This window comes from Pogoniulus pusillus, chromosome 16 (genome assembly GCF_015220805.1).
Source record: "Pogoniulus pusillus isolate bPogPus1 chromosome 16, bPogPus1.pri, whole genome shotgun sequence".
In the NCBI taxonomy this organism is placed as follows: Eukaryota; Metazoa; Chordata; class Aves; order Piciformes; family Lybiidae; genus Pogoniulus; species Pogoniulus pusillus.
Genome location: NC_087279.1, coordinates 8067356 through 8081136, shown reverse-complemented (window position 1 = coordinate 8081136; position 13781 = coordinate 8067356). Strand labels below are relative to the sequence as shown.

Genomic DNA, 13781 nt, shown 5'->3' with positions numbered 1-13781 from the left:
AATGTACTTTCCTCTCTCTCCAGAAAGCAGGGCAAGAACTGCAGGAAGAAAACAACCAGTAGGCATCACCTCAGCCTCAAACACACATTGTCAACCACCCCAGCTTACTTATAATAGTTCCTAGTATGCAGTTACATGACAAATGAAGCTTTAGTCTTCATCCCAATTATTCATAAAGTGTATTTTAGGATATTCAGTTTTCTTCTGTGCTGTGATAACCTAAAATGTTGCTTTTGCCTTTATATTTTCATTAGCACAATATCCTGTTCTTGGTTTTTCCAATACACAGTTTGCTTGCCTCATCTTCCATTTATTTACATCTGCACTCACTGGAAAACATCCAAAAGCATCACTCAAACAGCTCAGATGAGGAGCCAGATATCTAAATCATGGTAAATTCCCAATCTAAGGATCATTCCTGAAGGACACAGAGACATAAAACTACCAAGAAAATGGATTTTAAAAGCAAAAAGATTTAAAAAAAGGTCTTTCAAGTTGTGTAGATTTTTACAGATGAGGCTTTTGCTGCCTTGTGTTCCTGCTGGATAAGAATTAGCCTAGCCATGGCTACTCTCCTAAAGCAACGAGGCCAGAAATAAAAGCTATGAAAGTTCTCTCGTCTGAGTTTTCAGTGAGCAGACTACTACACAAGAACAGCTGTACTGTACCTGAACCAAAGGTACCTGAATCCTTAAGGCCTCTCTGCAAGTGTCTAATACAGAATCACAGAACTGTTTGGGTTGTAAGAAACCTTCAAGATCATTGAGCCCAACCTTCAACCTTAGCCTACCATGGTCACTAACCCACATCCCAAAGTGCCATGCCAACACATCTCTTGAACACCTCTGGGGATGGGGACTCCACCACCTCCCTGGGCAGCCTGTTCCAATGCCTGACCACTCCTAAACCTAAACATTTCCTGGCACAATTTCAGGCCATTTTTTTCTGGTCCTGTCACCTGATACTAGGGAGAAGAGACCAAGTCCCACCTCACTGCAACCTCCTTCCAGGAGTTGTAGAGAGCAATGAGGTCTCCCATCAGCCTCCTCTTCTCCAGACTGAACACCACCAGTTTCTTCAGCTGCTCCTCCCCAGCCCTGTTCTCCAGACTCTCTGCCAGCTTTGTTGCCCTTCTCTGGGCATGCTCCAGCAAAATATCTCATCTACAGAGCAGAGAAATCCTGTGGCACTACAAGCATTCATCAGGCTGAATTACTCTGTGCCCACACACTGCTCATTGAGCAAACCTTATCTTGCACTGCAGTCAATGGGACTGCTTCCGAGGAAGAACAACTCCCTCAAGAACTGGGTACATGAATTAGCTGCACTGAATATTCATTCAGTGAAACCACTTCCAGAGCTTTGTCTTCCTGAGACTGCAAATTCAACACCCATCAGCCCCTCAAGAGAATTGTGCTGAGCACCCTGGGCTCTTCAGAACTCACACAAATCACATCTGTCTGCTGCCACTGCAAATCACTTCAGACAAAGTGCACGCAGAGGCCAGCTTGCCCACCTGGATAGGACACGACTTTTAGGAATGCTTTTCAGTAGAAAACTGGGAATTGCAGTAATCCAGAAGTCAAATATCAGTGTAACACATTATCTGCAGCCAAAATGTCAAACTGCAGAGTCCTACCTGCATTTCACAGAAACACAGGAATTTAGCAACCCCCAGACCCACACCATGCTGGAATTCTTGGATTCTGCCATTTGCATCCAAGTAACCTTGGAAAGCTCACGATTCACTTCCCTTAGTACTGTTCAGCAAGTCATTATGGATGACTGGGACAGAACAAGCCTCACTGTCAGTACAGGCTGGGGATGAGGTGTTAGAGAGCAACCCTATGGAAAGGGACTTGGGGGTGCTGGTGGACGTGAGCAGACAGGTGTGTGCTTGCAGCCCAGAAGGCAAATTATACCCTGGGCTGCATCCAAAGAAGTGTGGCCAGCAGATCCAGAGAGGTGGTTCTGCCACTTTGCTCTGCTCTAGTGAAACCTCACCTGGAGTTCTGCATCCAGTTCTGGAGCCCTCATGACAGGAAGGACATGGACCTGATGGAGCGAGTCCAGAGGAGGGCCATGGAATGATCAGAGGGCTGGAGCACCTCTGCTATGGGGACAGGCTGAGGAGCTGGGGGTGTCCAGCCTGGAAAGAGGAGGATCTGGGAGGACCTAATAGCAGCCTGTCAGTACCTGAAGGGGGCCTACAGGAAGGATGGAGAGAAGCTTTGCAAAGGCCTGCAGTGACAGGGCAAGGGGCTTGAGAAGAGGAGACTTAGATTGGATGTTAGGAACAAGTTCTTTACTGTGAGGGTGGTGGAGCACTGGAACAGGTTGCCCAGGGAGGTGGTTGAGGCCCCTTCCCTGCAGACATTCAAGGTGAGGCTTGAGAGGGCCCTGGGTGATCTGTGCCAGTGGGGATGTCCCTGCTGACTGCAGGGGGCCAGACTGGATGACCTCTATGATTACAGTCACATGCTTATTTATAACTTGGGATTTGGGGGTTTTTGCTTCTTGCAGGTGCTGAGGCCAAGCTGCATGGGGCTTTGAGCACCTGCTCTAGTGCTGAGGTGGACTGGGACTATATGATCATTAAGGTCTCTTCCAACCCAAACCATTCCATGACTCTTATTGCACTTTTAGTTTTAACTTGTTTATCCTGTGGGTGTTTTTACACTACTTTTAGGACCAAATAGATATTTTTTTTTTAAATGTTAATGTTACAAGCATAGAGTTAACTACTTCAGATGATGCAGCAGCAGTTCTGACAGCCTGATGAACATATTGCCATCCTCTCATTCTGAAACACCAATTAAAGTTCTGTAATTTTAAAGCCATTGGCAACTCCAGAGCCATCTCTGTCGTTCCCTTCTATTTCATTTCTGTTAGCAGCAATAAAACTGATTTAAACCCACATCCAGAACCTCATCATCTTCCACTCTTCTGTAGAGGGTCAGCTTGACATTCATGTAGAAATCTATTGGAGGGATTTATTTTTCCTTGGTTGTTGTTTTAAATTAGTCAGAAATGGTGATTTTGCACATTTTAAAGGCCTGGTTATAAAACTGTAGAAAAAAAAATCTTTATGGAATGATTAAAACCAGCCAGGAAAGGACTCTTTAAATGTAGGCATTGAGTCATTTAGACTGCAAAGCAATACATTTGGTCCTGAAAATTATTTTTACAAGTCTCTCTGTCCTTTAATTGCCCAAACCCTGCACTTTGCAAGCTATCAGGGAGGTGGCTGAGTCACACACTTAAAGTAGATCTTTATGGAGGAAACCAAACCAAATCCAACCCAACCCTTTGCTTCCTGCTAAACTTTCCCTCTGGCTCAGTTACTGGAGTTTGTCAAGGTCTGTTTAACAGCCATTCCTCACAGCACAGAATGAAGCTGATCTGCTACACTTCTTCCCTGCTCTGAAGTAAATGAGACAGTTACTTCACCTAACCTCACATGACCTTTACAAGAAATTAGCCCTTCTGCATGATCCTCAACATCCACAGACACTCTCCATGTCCTCCATCTATTGACATTATGAAAGGAACTACTCTCCTCATGCTACTAATAACATCTTCTAAGAATAAAAACAGGAGAAGAAGGAAAGGCAGACTAGAGGAATTTCTTCTGGGTAGGTTTCAGAATCTTGATAATCAGAGATGCTCTCCATCCCTGGAGGTGTTTCAAAGAGGCAGAGATGGTGCTGAAAGCCATGGATTAGCCCCAGACCTGGCAGAGTCAGAGAATGGTTGAATTCAATGATATGAATAGCTTTTCCCAACTCAAATGACTCTATGATCTGTTGTGTCCCTCTTCACCTCTTACACCACTTGAATCCTCTCCTCTGTTGCCTTCTGTTCATTAAACACACATGGCCCACAGCAGAGAGAGGAATGCTACCTTTTAGTTGCTAAACTCTTGCAAACTTTGATATGACAGATCACAGGATGTTAGGGGTGGAAAAGGACCTTTGGAGATCTTCCAGTCCAACCTTCCTGCCAAAGCAGGACGATAGATTCTAGCACGGGTCGCACAGGAACACATCCAGACAGGGCTGGAAAGTCTCCAGAGAAGGAGACTGCACAACCTCTCTGGGCAGCCTGTTCCAGTGCTTCGTGAGCTTTACAGTAAAGAAGTTCTTCCTCATGTTGAGGTGGAACTCACTGTGCTGCAGCTTCCATCCACTGCCACTTGTCTCATCCCAGGGCAGGGCAGAGCAGAGGCTGTCCCTGTCCCTTCCTTCCTGACCCCCAAACCTCAGAGATTTATAGACATTGATCAGATCCCCTCTCAGTCTTCTCTCCAGACTAACCAGCCCCAGCACTCTCAGCCTCTCCTCACCAGGCAGTGCTCCAGCCCCTTCAGCATCCTTGTAGCCCTCCATTGGACTTTCTCCAGTAGATCCCTGTCCCTCTTGAACTGGAGAGCCCAGAACTGGATGCAATATTCCAGATGAGGTCTCACTAGGGCAGAGCAGAAGGGGAAGAGAATCTCCTTTGATTTGCTGACACATTCTTCCTGATGCTCCCCCCCAGACAACAGCAGGTATCTACCTTCTGATCTGTAACTGTCAGGCCATACCACTTGAATATTAAAATTGCTTGTAAAACAAATTAAAAAGGACCACAGCACTGACAAGTTCATAGCTCATGGTGGATGTGTTCATTACATCTGAGAACACAAAGTGCTCCAAGCAATTTATCAATTCCAACAGATTTCACAGATACCTTGGGTTTGCAAATTGCATGGCACTCACCAGAAGGAAACCAGAGCAAGTTTATCAGAGTCCAACAATATTATCAGCAGAAATAATTTTAAGGGCTTGCACAAAATGGGATAATTTATGATGAGAAAGCCAAGAAAAATAAATAGTCAGGATGATTGACTTTTTCAGTGTAGTGTTGAGAAAGACATTGCTTTTTTGCACCAGCCTTGTCTCTGCATAGTCTGGTTCAGTGTTTACTGCAGCTCAGAGCACCTCAAAGCATCTTTGGGGTAATTTTTCACCCTTACGACAAGCTATAAAACTACTGAAAACAAACTCCTCAAAGAAGGGAGTTTTGCAGCTGAGTAACAGAATATCAAGTTCTAGAACATGACTTGCTTTGGGTATTTCACTGCAGTATGAGAAAAATCCAGCCATTCCAAAAGGACCTCTTGGCCATCAGCCTGATTCCACTCACTCAGCTGCAAGAGATTAGCCTGAACCTCAAGATTTCCAGTCCTAGGAGTGGAGGCATGTGGCCTGTCCAGTCCCACTGTGTGTCACAGCTTGGAATAGGGAGGAGGTAGGAGGAAAAGGTAAGGACAAAAGTGAAAGCCCCACAAGGTGTGGATATTTATCTGCCCTTCTGAATCCCAATTCTTCTCTTCACTGCTCAGCAACAACTGCCAGAAAGGTCATCCTAGGAGTAACAAGTTTAATGAGGATGACAAGAGCTTGACAGGTTTGACAGGACATAAGGAGGGAAAAGAGGAGTTTGGCACAGAGCAGACCTACTCTACAAGTCACTGCAGTGCATCAGCTCTGACCCACACTGGATTCAAAATGGAGCCATTCTGCTCTCTGCAGCTGCTGGAAGCACAAAGATAAAAGCCAGTTAGTGCACTGGCAGGGCTGGTACCCACATGGCACTGCACACACCAGGAGGATCTGGCTTCTGTGTAAAAAGTCACTGAAATGTCACAGACACAGGCTTCTGGAGACCAGGAAATACATCATCCCTCTGACTGTAACCTTCTGGCAGAGAGGGGGTAAAAAAGAAATGGTTACATCTCACCCTTTGTCTAGAATGATGCTTTTATTTGAAGTGCCACTGTTAGCAAGAGCCAAACTCTACAATCCTGACTGATTAAACCATTGAATTGTTGTGGCCCTCTGGGATCATTCTGTTCAACCACTGACCCAACACCAGCACAGCCATTAAACCATATTCCCAGGTGCCATGGCCACACATTTCATGAACACCTCCAAGGGTGCTGATTCCACTACCTCCCTGGGCAGCCTCTTCCAATGCCTGACTCTTGCAGCAAAGAAATCTTAATCTCCAACCTAACCCTCCCCGGCACAATTTCAGGCCTGTTTCCTCTTGTCTATTGCCTGACACTAGGGAGAAAAGACCAACCCCCAATTCACCTCAACCTCCTCTCAGGGAGTTTAGAGAAACTTGACCACAACCATGAGCCCTTAAACTTGATTTCACTCAAGCCTGTGCAGTTACTGTGCTGAGACAGTACATTTCATCCCTGGCTCCCCACCTCTTGCAGCTCCTTCCTCTACTTTATTTCATGACTCCAGCTGAACAATTTGGCAGAAGACACTGGCACAGTATGGGCAGCATACTGATTTGCTGGCATTTTGCTGCTATTCCTGTGGGCAGGGATGATAGTTTCTTCTCTTCAGGGTTTAAGCACTATTCCCTAGGCTGACGTTATCACTGCATTTGAGATGATTACATTTCATCTTCATTTGCCAGAAATACAAGAAAACAGTATGAAGCAAATTAACCACAAGCTAAAGAAGCCACTAGACATAGATAAAGAGCTAAGTGAGCTTTTGCCCAAGACAAGACAAAAGCTGGCCAGAGTTTTATGCAGATAGCAACACAAAAGCACATCCCCTGTGACGTTTCACCTCTGCTCTGAAGAAACACAGCTTAAGAGGGAGGATGGAGGAGCTGAAATGCAAGAGCATTTCAGGAGCACTGTGACTGTGCCTTCTGCTCAAGCTGCCTGCTCCTGCACTCATCTGTTGGCCTAATTTTAGGCTATCATAAGAGCCTCAGAGTAACTCAGGTTCATGCTGAATAACAGAATTAATTCACTGAACAGCCCCAATCCAGAAGATTTTATCAGTGCTCCAAAAGCCATGCTGATTACCTGCAGGTTTCTGGAGGGAACACATGGTGCTGATTCTCACCAGCACAACCCCAAAGGCTGCATACAGCAGAGAGATACTCTGGGCAGTACTGCCTACAGACACACCAGGTCTGAGCAGACCCTTTCTCTAAGGTGTGGGATTTGTCTGGCAAGACAGCCTAATGTTATTTCAGCAGCCTTGCAGCCCAGTCCCTTAGCCTACCAGCCAAACAGCACACACTGAAATCATCCCAGCTCATTGCCCCTGCATGTGAGGGGGAAGGGCTAGGGTTCTGTTAACATTTAGTGTGCAGGTAGCACCCAAACCAGATCTTAAGTAGCTGGCTTCCAACTGTGCCTACATGCCACTGAAGCACCTCAAATATAGTGTCCAATAGATGGACTAAGATGGCAGCAGAGATGCCACACACCCTCAACCCTTCGTTTGGGCAAAAGGATCCCACAGGTCAAACCAAGAAAGACTGTTGCAGGCTGAAATGTGACCTCAGTTACAGTTCTGTAAACTCATGTGCTGCTGGAGTTACTTTAAATAATCAGCATTGGCCCTTCCACAGCTTGCCAGGGGATTGGAAACCCTACTGGGAGTCAAAACCAACCAAGGAGTAAATCACAGACATCTGACCACAGGCTGAAGGGCAGCATCTTGTCATTTTGTCCAGCTCAGTTGCTGTAGACTAAAAATATGCCAGTACCCTGCCTTGCAGAGCCCAGGACTTGGGGCAATGCTGCAGTCAGTATGACTTCTGTCACAAGAGAAAAGCAGTTCAGAGGATCTTTGCCCACTTCCTACAGACTTCTACTTTCCTGGTAGCCAATGGATTATTCTGCAGTTCACCTGGTTTTGTGGACAGACTGCAGACCTGTGGGTAAGAACTGGATTTCTGGCTCTACAAGCGAAGGTCTTAGCTTTGTTTGTTTGTTTTTAAGGAAACGAAATTCAGCATCTTCAGACACACAGTCCTGTCAATTCCCCCAAGCAAGCTGAGAGATACTACAGTGAGTCCACAGCCCACATTTTGCACCACCACTGATCAATGGCCACGTTCCTTCCGAATCAGGGCATCCACTTCATTGCAATGATCTAAGGAACATGGAAGACTTTGAGACGCGGTTACAGATTCTACAGAGTTGACTCACACAGAAACAGCCTCAAGGTGTAGGATTAAAAAAATACCCTTGCAGTAACAAGCAAAAAGAAAGCACTAAATGAGTTAAAAGTCAAGTTCTGAGACATAAAGTTGTCTGAATTATCTGACTCTAAGTGCACAGTGAGTAATGCAATGAGTCAACGAAGGGTCTTGCTGTCAAGCAAAGAGCAAGCTACTAAGAACACCTGGAATTCTCCTCAACACAAATGTTGCTCCCACCAAAACAGGCACCAATACAAAAGACCACTTATTATGAATTTTCATGAAAAACACTGGGAAATACAAGTAACTTGCAGCTACCAAAACTAAGACATGAAATCTTAAACCATATTGGAGACAGAAGCATTCAGGAAATGTCATCTCATCTATTCCTGAGCTTAGGTAGAAGATCCTTCATCCAAAATACAAATGGCATGCTAAGTAGAACCAGCAAAACCAACAGTGGCAAGAAAAAATCTGTTCCAACTGAACTCTTTTGAACAAAATTATGCTTTTGAAATGAAGTCTTTTCTTAGAGCAGAGAAATGGAGAGCTGAAGAACTTAACGTGCACATACCTGATGCTTCTTGAACTCTCGCCTTCAGACCTGTAAAGGAAAACACAGACACTTAGGACAAGATTACTTCAGCATTTAGCAGATAGTCTAAAAAATTCACAGAATCACAGAAACACTCAGATTGGAAAAGACCATCAGGATCACCAAGTCTAACCTATAACCCTACTCTACAAGGTGCACCACATCCAAATGGCTTTTAAACACATCCAGAGTTGGTGACTCAGCCCCCTCCCTGCACAGTGCATTCCAATGTCTGCCCACTCTTGCTGTGAAAACAATGTTTCCTACTGTCCAGTCTAAACCTGCCCTGTTGCAGCTGGAGACCATTCCCTCTTGCTCTATCATTATTTACTCGTGAAAAGAGACCAGCAGCAACCACTCCACAGCCTCCTTTCAGGCAGTTGTAGAAAGCCATGAGGTCTCCCCTTAGCCTCCTCCTTTTCAAACTAAACAGCCCTAATTTCCTCAGGCATTGTCTCCCCCTTTGTATTTCAGTTCATGTTTCTAAGGTTTGCTGTACTTTCCCTACTAATAAGATCAAAAAAAGAAAACAGAGTACTTAGGTGTGGAATAAACACCTGAGAAGTTAGAACCCAGCCCAAAGCTGGCCAATAATTGCAGTTTCACCCTATGAATCCTCAATAAAGACCTTCTGACAACAAGCAGCAACAAAGATTTATGTTCCATATTTGCAAGTGAAAAGCACCAGCACCTGACATTATCCTAGAAGCAATTTAGCTTGTACCTGGTTTCTTCTTTTTTTTTGTTGGCCTTTCCTCATTTTTTAGCTGAAAAGGTCAGGAGCAACTTTATTTAGGTATCTAATCCCCAGGCTTATTAGGCACTACTCAGGAAGTTTTGCAGATAAAAACAATCTGAGCCATTTCAAACCCCACATTTGTCTGCATTTCATAAACGTGCAGAAATGTGGGACAAGATCAACCAAGAAGATCTTTCTCTCAAGGTGAGATAATTTCATCACTCAAACCTCAAATAAAGCTTCTCCTCCAATATTTTTAAGTAAGGAAATTTAATTCAGTGTCATCCACACTGAAAAGGCTTTCTCCTCTGAAGAGAAGCAGAAACATAGCTCCCAGCATTGCTTGAACCCCAAATGCAGAAAAAAACTTACAACTCTTTGCCCAATTCTTTTCCTTTATTGTTCCCAAACATCCCAGTTTCAGTGCTGTAGAAACCTTAAACACAACAGAGGGCTAAGCAAACACAGGGGTCAAACCTACAGAGCAAAGCAGGAGATTTCAAAGCAAAGCCTCCAAACACCCTGTGTCATAATCTTACCAGGGACCCAAATAAAAAGGGCATTGGTATGAACTTGGAGCCTATAGTACTTAAGTGAAAATAAAGCAGCACCAAAATCAAAGACAGGGGTGCTTCTATAGGGACTAGAGAACATTCCCTAGTTTAACTGAAAGAGAGAACAGAAAAGACCTTTTTCTTGCTGGAATGACTTCCACCTCCAGTGACAACTCTTGTAGCATGCTACAGGCAGTAGAGGTTACAGCTAGCAGAAGTTCCTGACATAGATGTCGGAAAGCAAACAGTATTAAAATCTAATTTTCAGACTCTGTCATAGAAATAGGTACTAAAAATGGACATTTTCTTCTCCCTCCCCCATGACATCCTCTGGTGTTCTCTCTTCTTCAATCTCAAAAAAGTTTGGATTATTTTATATGCACAGGCTGAAAGGAAAGAGGAAAAATTCATTTCATCACTTGTCCCCAGAGATGCTTGGGCAGCAGGAAGAACAACTAAGCAGACTGAGTGTGGGTCACAAAGGTGGCCAGGTACATCCATAGTCAGGAATGTAAGTGGATGTTCCTGGTATATTTCAAACCAGATGAGAAATCTGCATAGTGGGAAGTTTTGTTGCCCAAAGTGAATCAACCTCTGCCTGGAAAGAAGAATGCTGCAAGCATCTGTACTGCACAGTCCATCAGGCTTGAACACGCTACTGATGTGCCCCAGCCTTGGTAGACTTGGAATGGTCTTTTCCAACATCCTCTAAACAAACCAGCAGGAAAATGATAAAGTACACATCTTGGCTTCCAGTTGCAGAGCTGGTTGGCAATTTTTCAAAGTGTTCTCAGTGGGAGGTTGTGAGCTCAAATTTTGAAAGCCATTGCCAGGAATATCATGATTCTGAAGGAAGCTTTGAGAAAAGCAGGAGAGAGAAAAGCCATGCAAATCAAGAACATGAGAGGCTCCCTTCCCCATTTTAGGTGTTCACTTGGATAGGGTCTTGAAATCCCAGGAGCAGCAGAGATTCAGCAGTGGAGCTAATTCAATAGCTTGTCCTTGCTTGGAAGACTTTAGCCACTCCCTGGCTCACCCCAGGAGGAAATACTCAATTCTCTCCATTTTTTCCTCCACTTAAAGTTACAATAAACAAGCTGAAAGTCTGATGCCATCTGATTTGTTGTTTACACTCAGAGCAATACCTAGAAATGAAAAAACACAATGTGAAGCTGCTTTCAGAGGCAGCTTCAGGACCAGCTTTGCATCTGACTCATGAAAGTCATCACATCCACAATAAAATGTTGTTCAGAGCCATTAAGGCATATTATAGAGACTGCCTATACTCAACTGTCTCTGCAACAACTTCAGGCTCAGCAGATCCTTGATTTAGGCAGCGAGGAGAGTTACAGGACTGTTCTATAAACCAGATCATGTAGGAAACAGAAGCAAACAGGTTTAAAACTCCAGGATTCAGTCAGGATGTGAAATTTTGCTCTACGTGGCGAGGTATTAAAACCAGCCAAAAGCAAGACTGAAATCTTACTGTAGAGCTCCACAAGAGAACAAGGCTTTCACAGAGTTTGCCAGCCTCACACCTGCCCACACGGTAAAAAGCCAAGTCCCATCTCCTCACCTCCTCAGAGATGTCTCTCCTGTCACAGTACAAAGAATTGGGTAGAAGTCAGAGTTTACAACACCGTGTCAAATTTCCATGGTAAGTACTCACACTCCATCCAAAATACATCCTACTGCAAGCCTCAAGAACTAACTCTATTTTAGGAGAGCTACTACAGATATGAGCACACAGTACCCAGATACAAAGAAGCATTCTACAATCCTCCTTTTTCACAAGAGGAGAAAATGGAACCAAATCTTTACAGAGCAATGCCAGAATCAATGCATTTGATTAAACCTTGCTTTGAGCACAGAACTTGCCTGAAGGAAGAAAACTCCACCTGTTACAGGTTGTCCTTTTGTCGCATATGAAGTCTTTCAGCATTTGTAATACAGATGAAGAGATCACCTTCAAGGCAAAAAGCTTTGAGGGGGGTGGGGGAGCATTCATTAATGGCTGCATACAGGACACTACATCTATCACGAGCAGGCATTAACAGGCTTCAGCCTAAGGTTTCTATGGGTGTATGCTCTGAGCAGCAACTCAAAACACAAATCAGAGAATGGTTTGGGTTGGAAGGGACCTTTAGACATCATCTAGCCCAACCTCGCTGCAGTCTGCACACCATGCAACTACAGCAGGTTGCTCAGAGGTCCAAACAACTTGCCCTGGAATGGTTCCAGGGATGAAGGCTTCTGCCACCACTCCAGGTGACCCAGGCCAGGCTCTCACCACTCTCAGTGTCAAATATTTCTTTGCTATGACTAGCGTATATCTTCCTCTTCTAGTTCTAAACCATGACTCCATCTGCTGTTCTGGATGCACATCCTATTCACAAGAGCCTCCCAGCTCCCAGCCAAGCCACCCCCACCAGCTTGTGCCCTCAGAAGTCCACAAGGGAGGCTGTGCACCACCACCCCAGTGACCACACCTGCACAGCAGGGAAACCACCACCTCAATCCGTTTGGACAGAGGCTGTAATTGAGAGACTGCACAGACAGAGAGCAGAGGGGCAGCATTTACCACATGGTTTGCTTTTTTCAACTAGAGGAGGTCCGAAAGCTGCAGTACTTCCCCTGAGCAGCTCAGAGCACAGTCTGCCTGTATAGCTGCTGCCCCAAACCCTTCAGCCTAACACTGCTGCCCTGGTAACAGGTATGGATGAGAAATCCTTTTAAGTGGAAATAAAATGAGTGATGGAACAAAACTGCACTACAGTGGAACAGGAGTACAGCATTCACATCGTGGGTAGGTTTGAAGTCTGGCTCCCTCCACGTCCTGAGAGTGGGATCATGGCCTGCAAGGCAGGAACCCTGGCAGGTTATCCTGGGACTAGCAGCCACTCAGATCCACCTCCACTTCACAGAATGCATCAGGTTGGAAGGGACTCTTGAAGGTTATCTAGTCCAAGCACCCTGCAATCAGCAGGGACATCCTCCACTAGATCAAGTTGCCCAGAGCCCTGTGAGCCTCACCTTGAATACCTTCAGGGATGGGGCCTCAGCCACTTCCCTGGGCAACCTGTCCCAGCGTTCCACCACTTTCACACTGCAGAACTTGTTCCTAACATCCAGTTGAAATCTACTGTTCTCTAACTTCAAACCGTTCCCCCTCATCCTGTCACTGCAGGCCTTTGGAAACAGTCCCTCTGCAGCCTTCTTGTAGCCCCCTTCAGGTACTGGCAGGCTGCGATTAGGTCTCCCTCAGAGCTTTCTCTTCTCAAGGCTGAACAACCCAAGCTCCCTCAGCCTGTCCTTGTAGCACAGGTGCTCCACACAATGCTTCTATCTGGAGACTTTATGGCACAGAAAAGAAACTCGGCAGAGGTAGCAGCAAAAGCTGGCATCTCCTCATTACATAATGAACTGTAGCTCAGAAGTGTCTAAGTGCCACAACACTGGCACTTTAAGGAGAGCCTTTTTTGTCTTTTACTCACAATATACTCATTAGATGTACAGCCTCGTGTTGTTTCTAGCAAGTGAGCAGCTCTTCTCCAAAACAGAGCAGCAGTTGCTTATATTAGTACAGTGCTTCTGCTGTCAAAGTGAGGAGACATCTTTTCATCACCATAATTAAACCAAACCCATCACAGGATGCAGAGACTTCCAAGATAGAACAAGAGGAAACGACCTCAAGTTGTACCAGGGGAGGTTTATGTTGGATACTAGGATATCTCTCTTTGCTGCCACAGTGGTCAGGCATTGGAAGAGGCTGCTCAGGGAGGTGGCAGTCACCATCCCTGGAGGCACTCATGACATGTGTGGCCATGGCACCTGGGGACAGGGTTCAGTGGCCATGGTGACGTTTGGACTGGATGACCTC

General features: G+C 45.2%; 1 protein-coding gene across 1 annotated transcript in view; it reads right to left on the bottom strand.

Moving 5' to 3' along the window:
• Positions 1-13781, bottom strand: part of IQSEC1 (IQ motif and Sec7 domain ArfGEF 1) — a 379541-nt gene that overhangs the window by 296501 nt on the left and 69259 nt on the right. The window contains exon 2 of the mRNA XM_064156311.1: positions 8588-8617. Within this exon, the coding sequence (XP_064012381.1) occupies positions 8588-8617 (30 nt within the window). The remainder of the gene's footprint in view (positions 1-8587; positions 8618-13781) is intronic.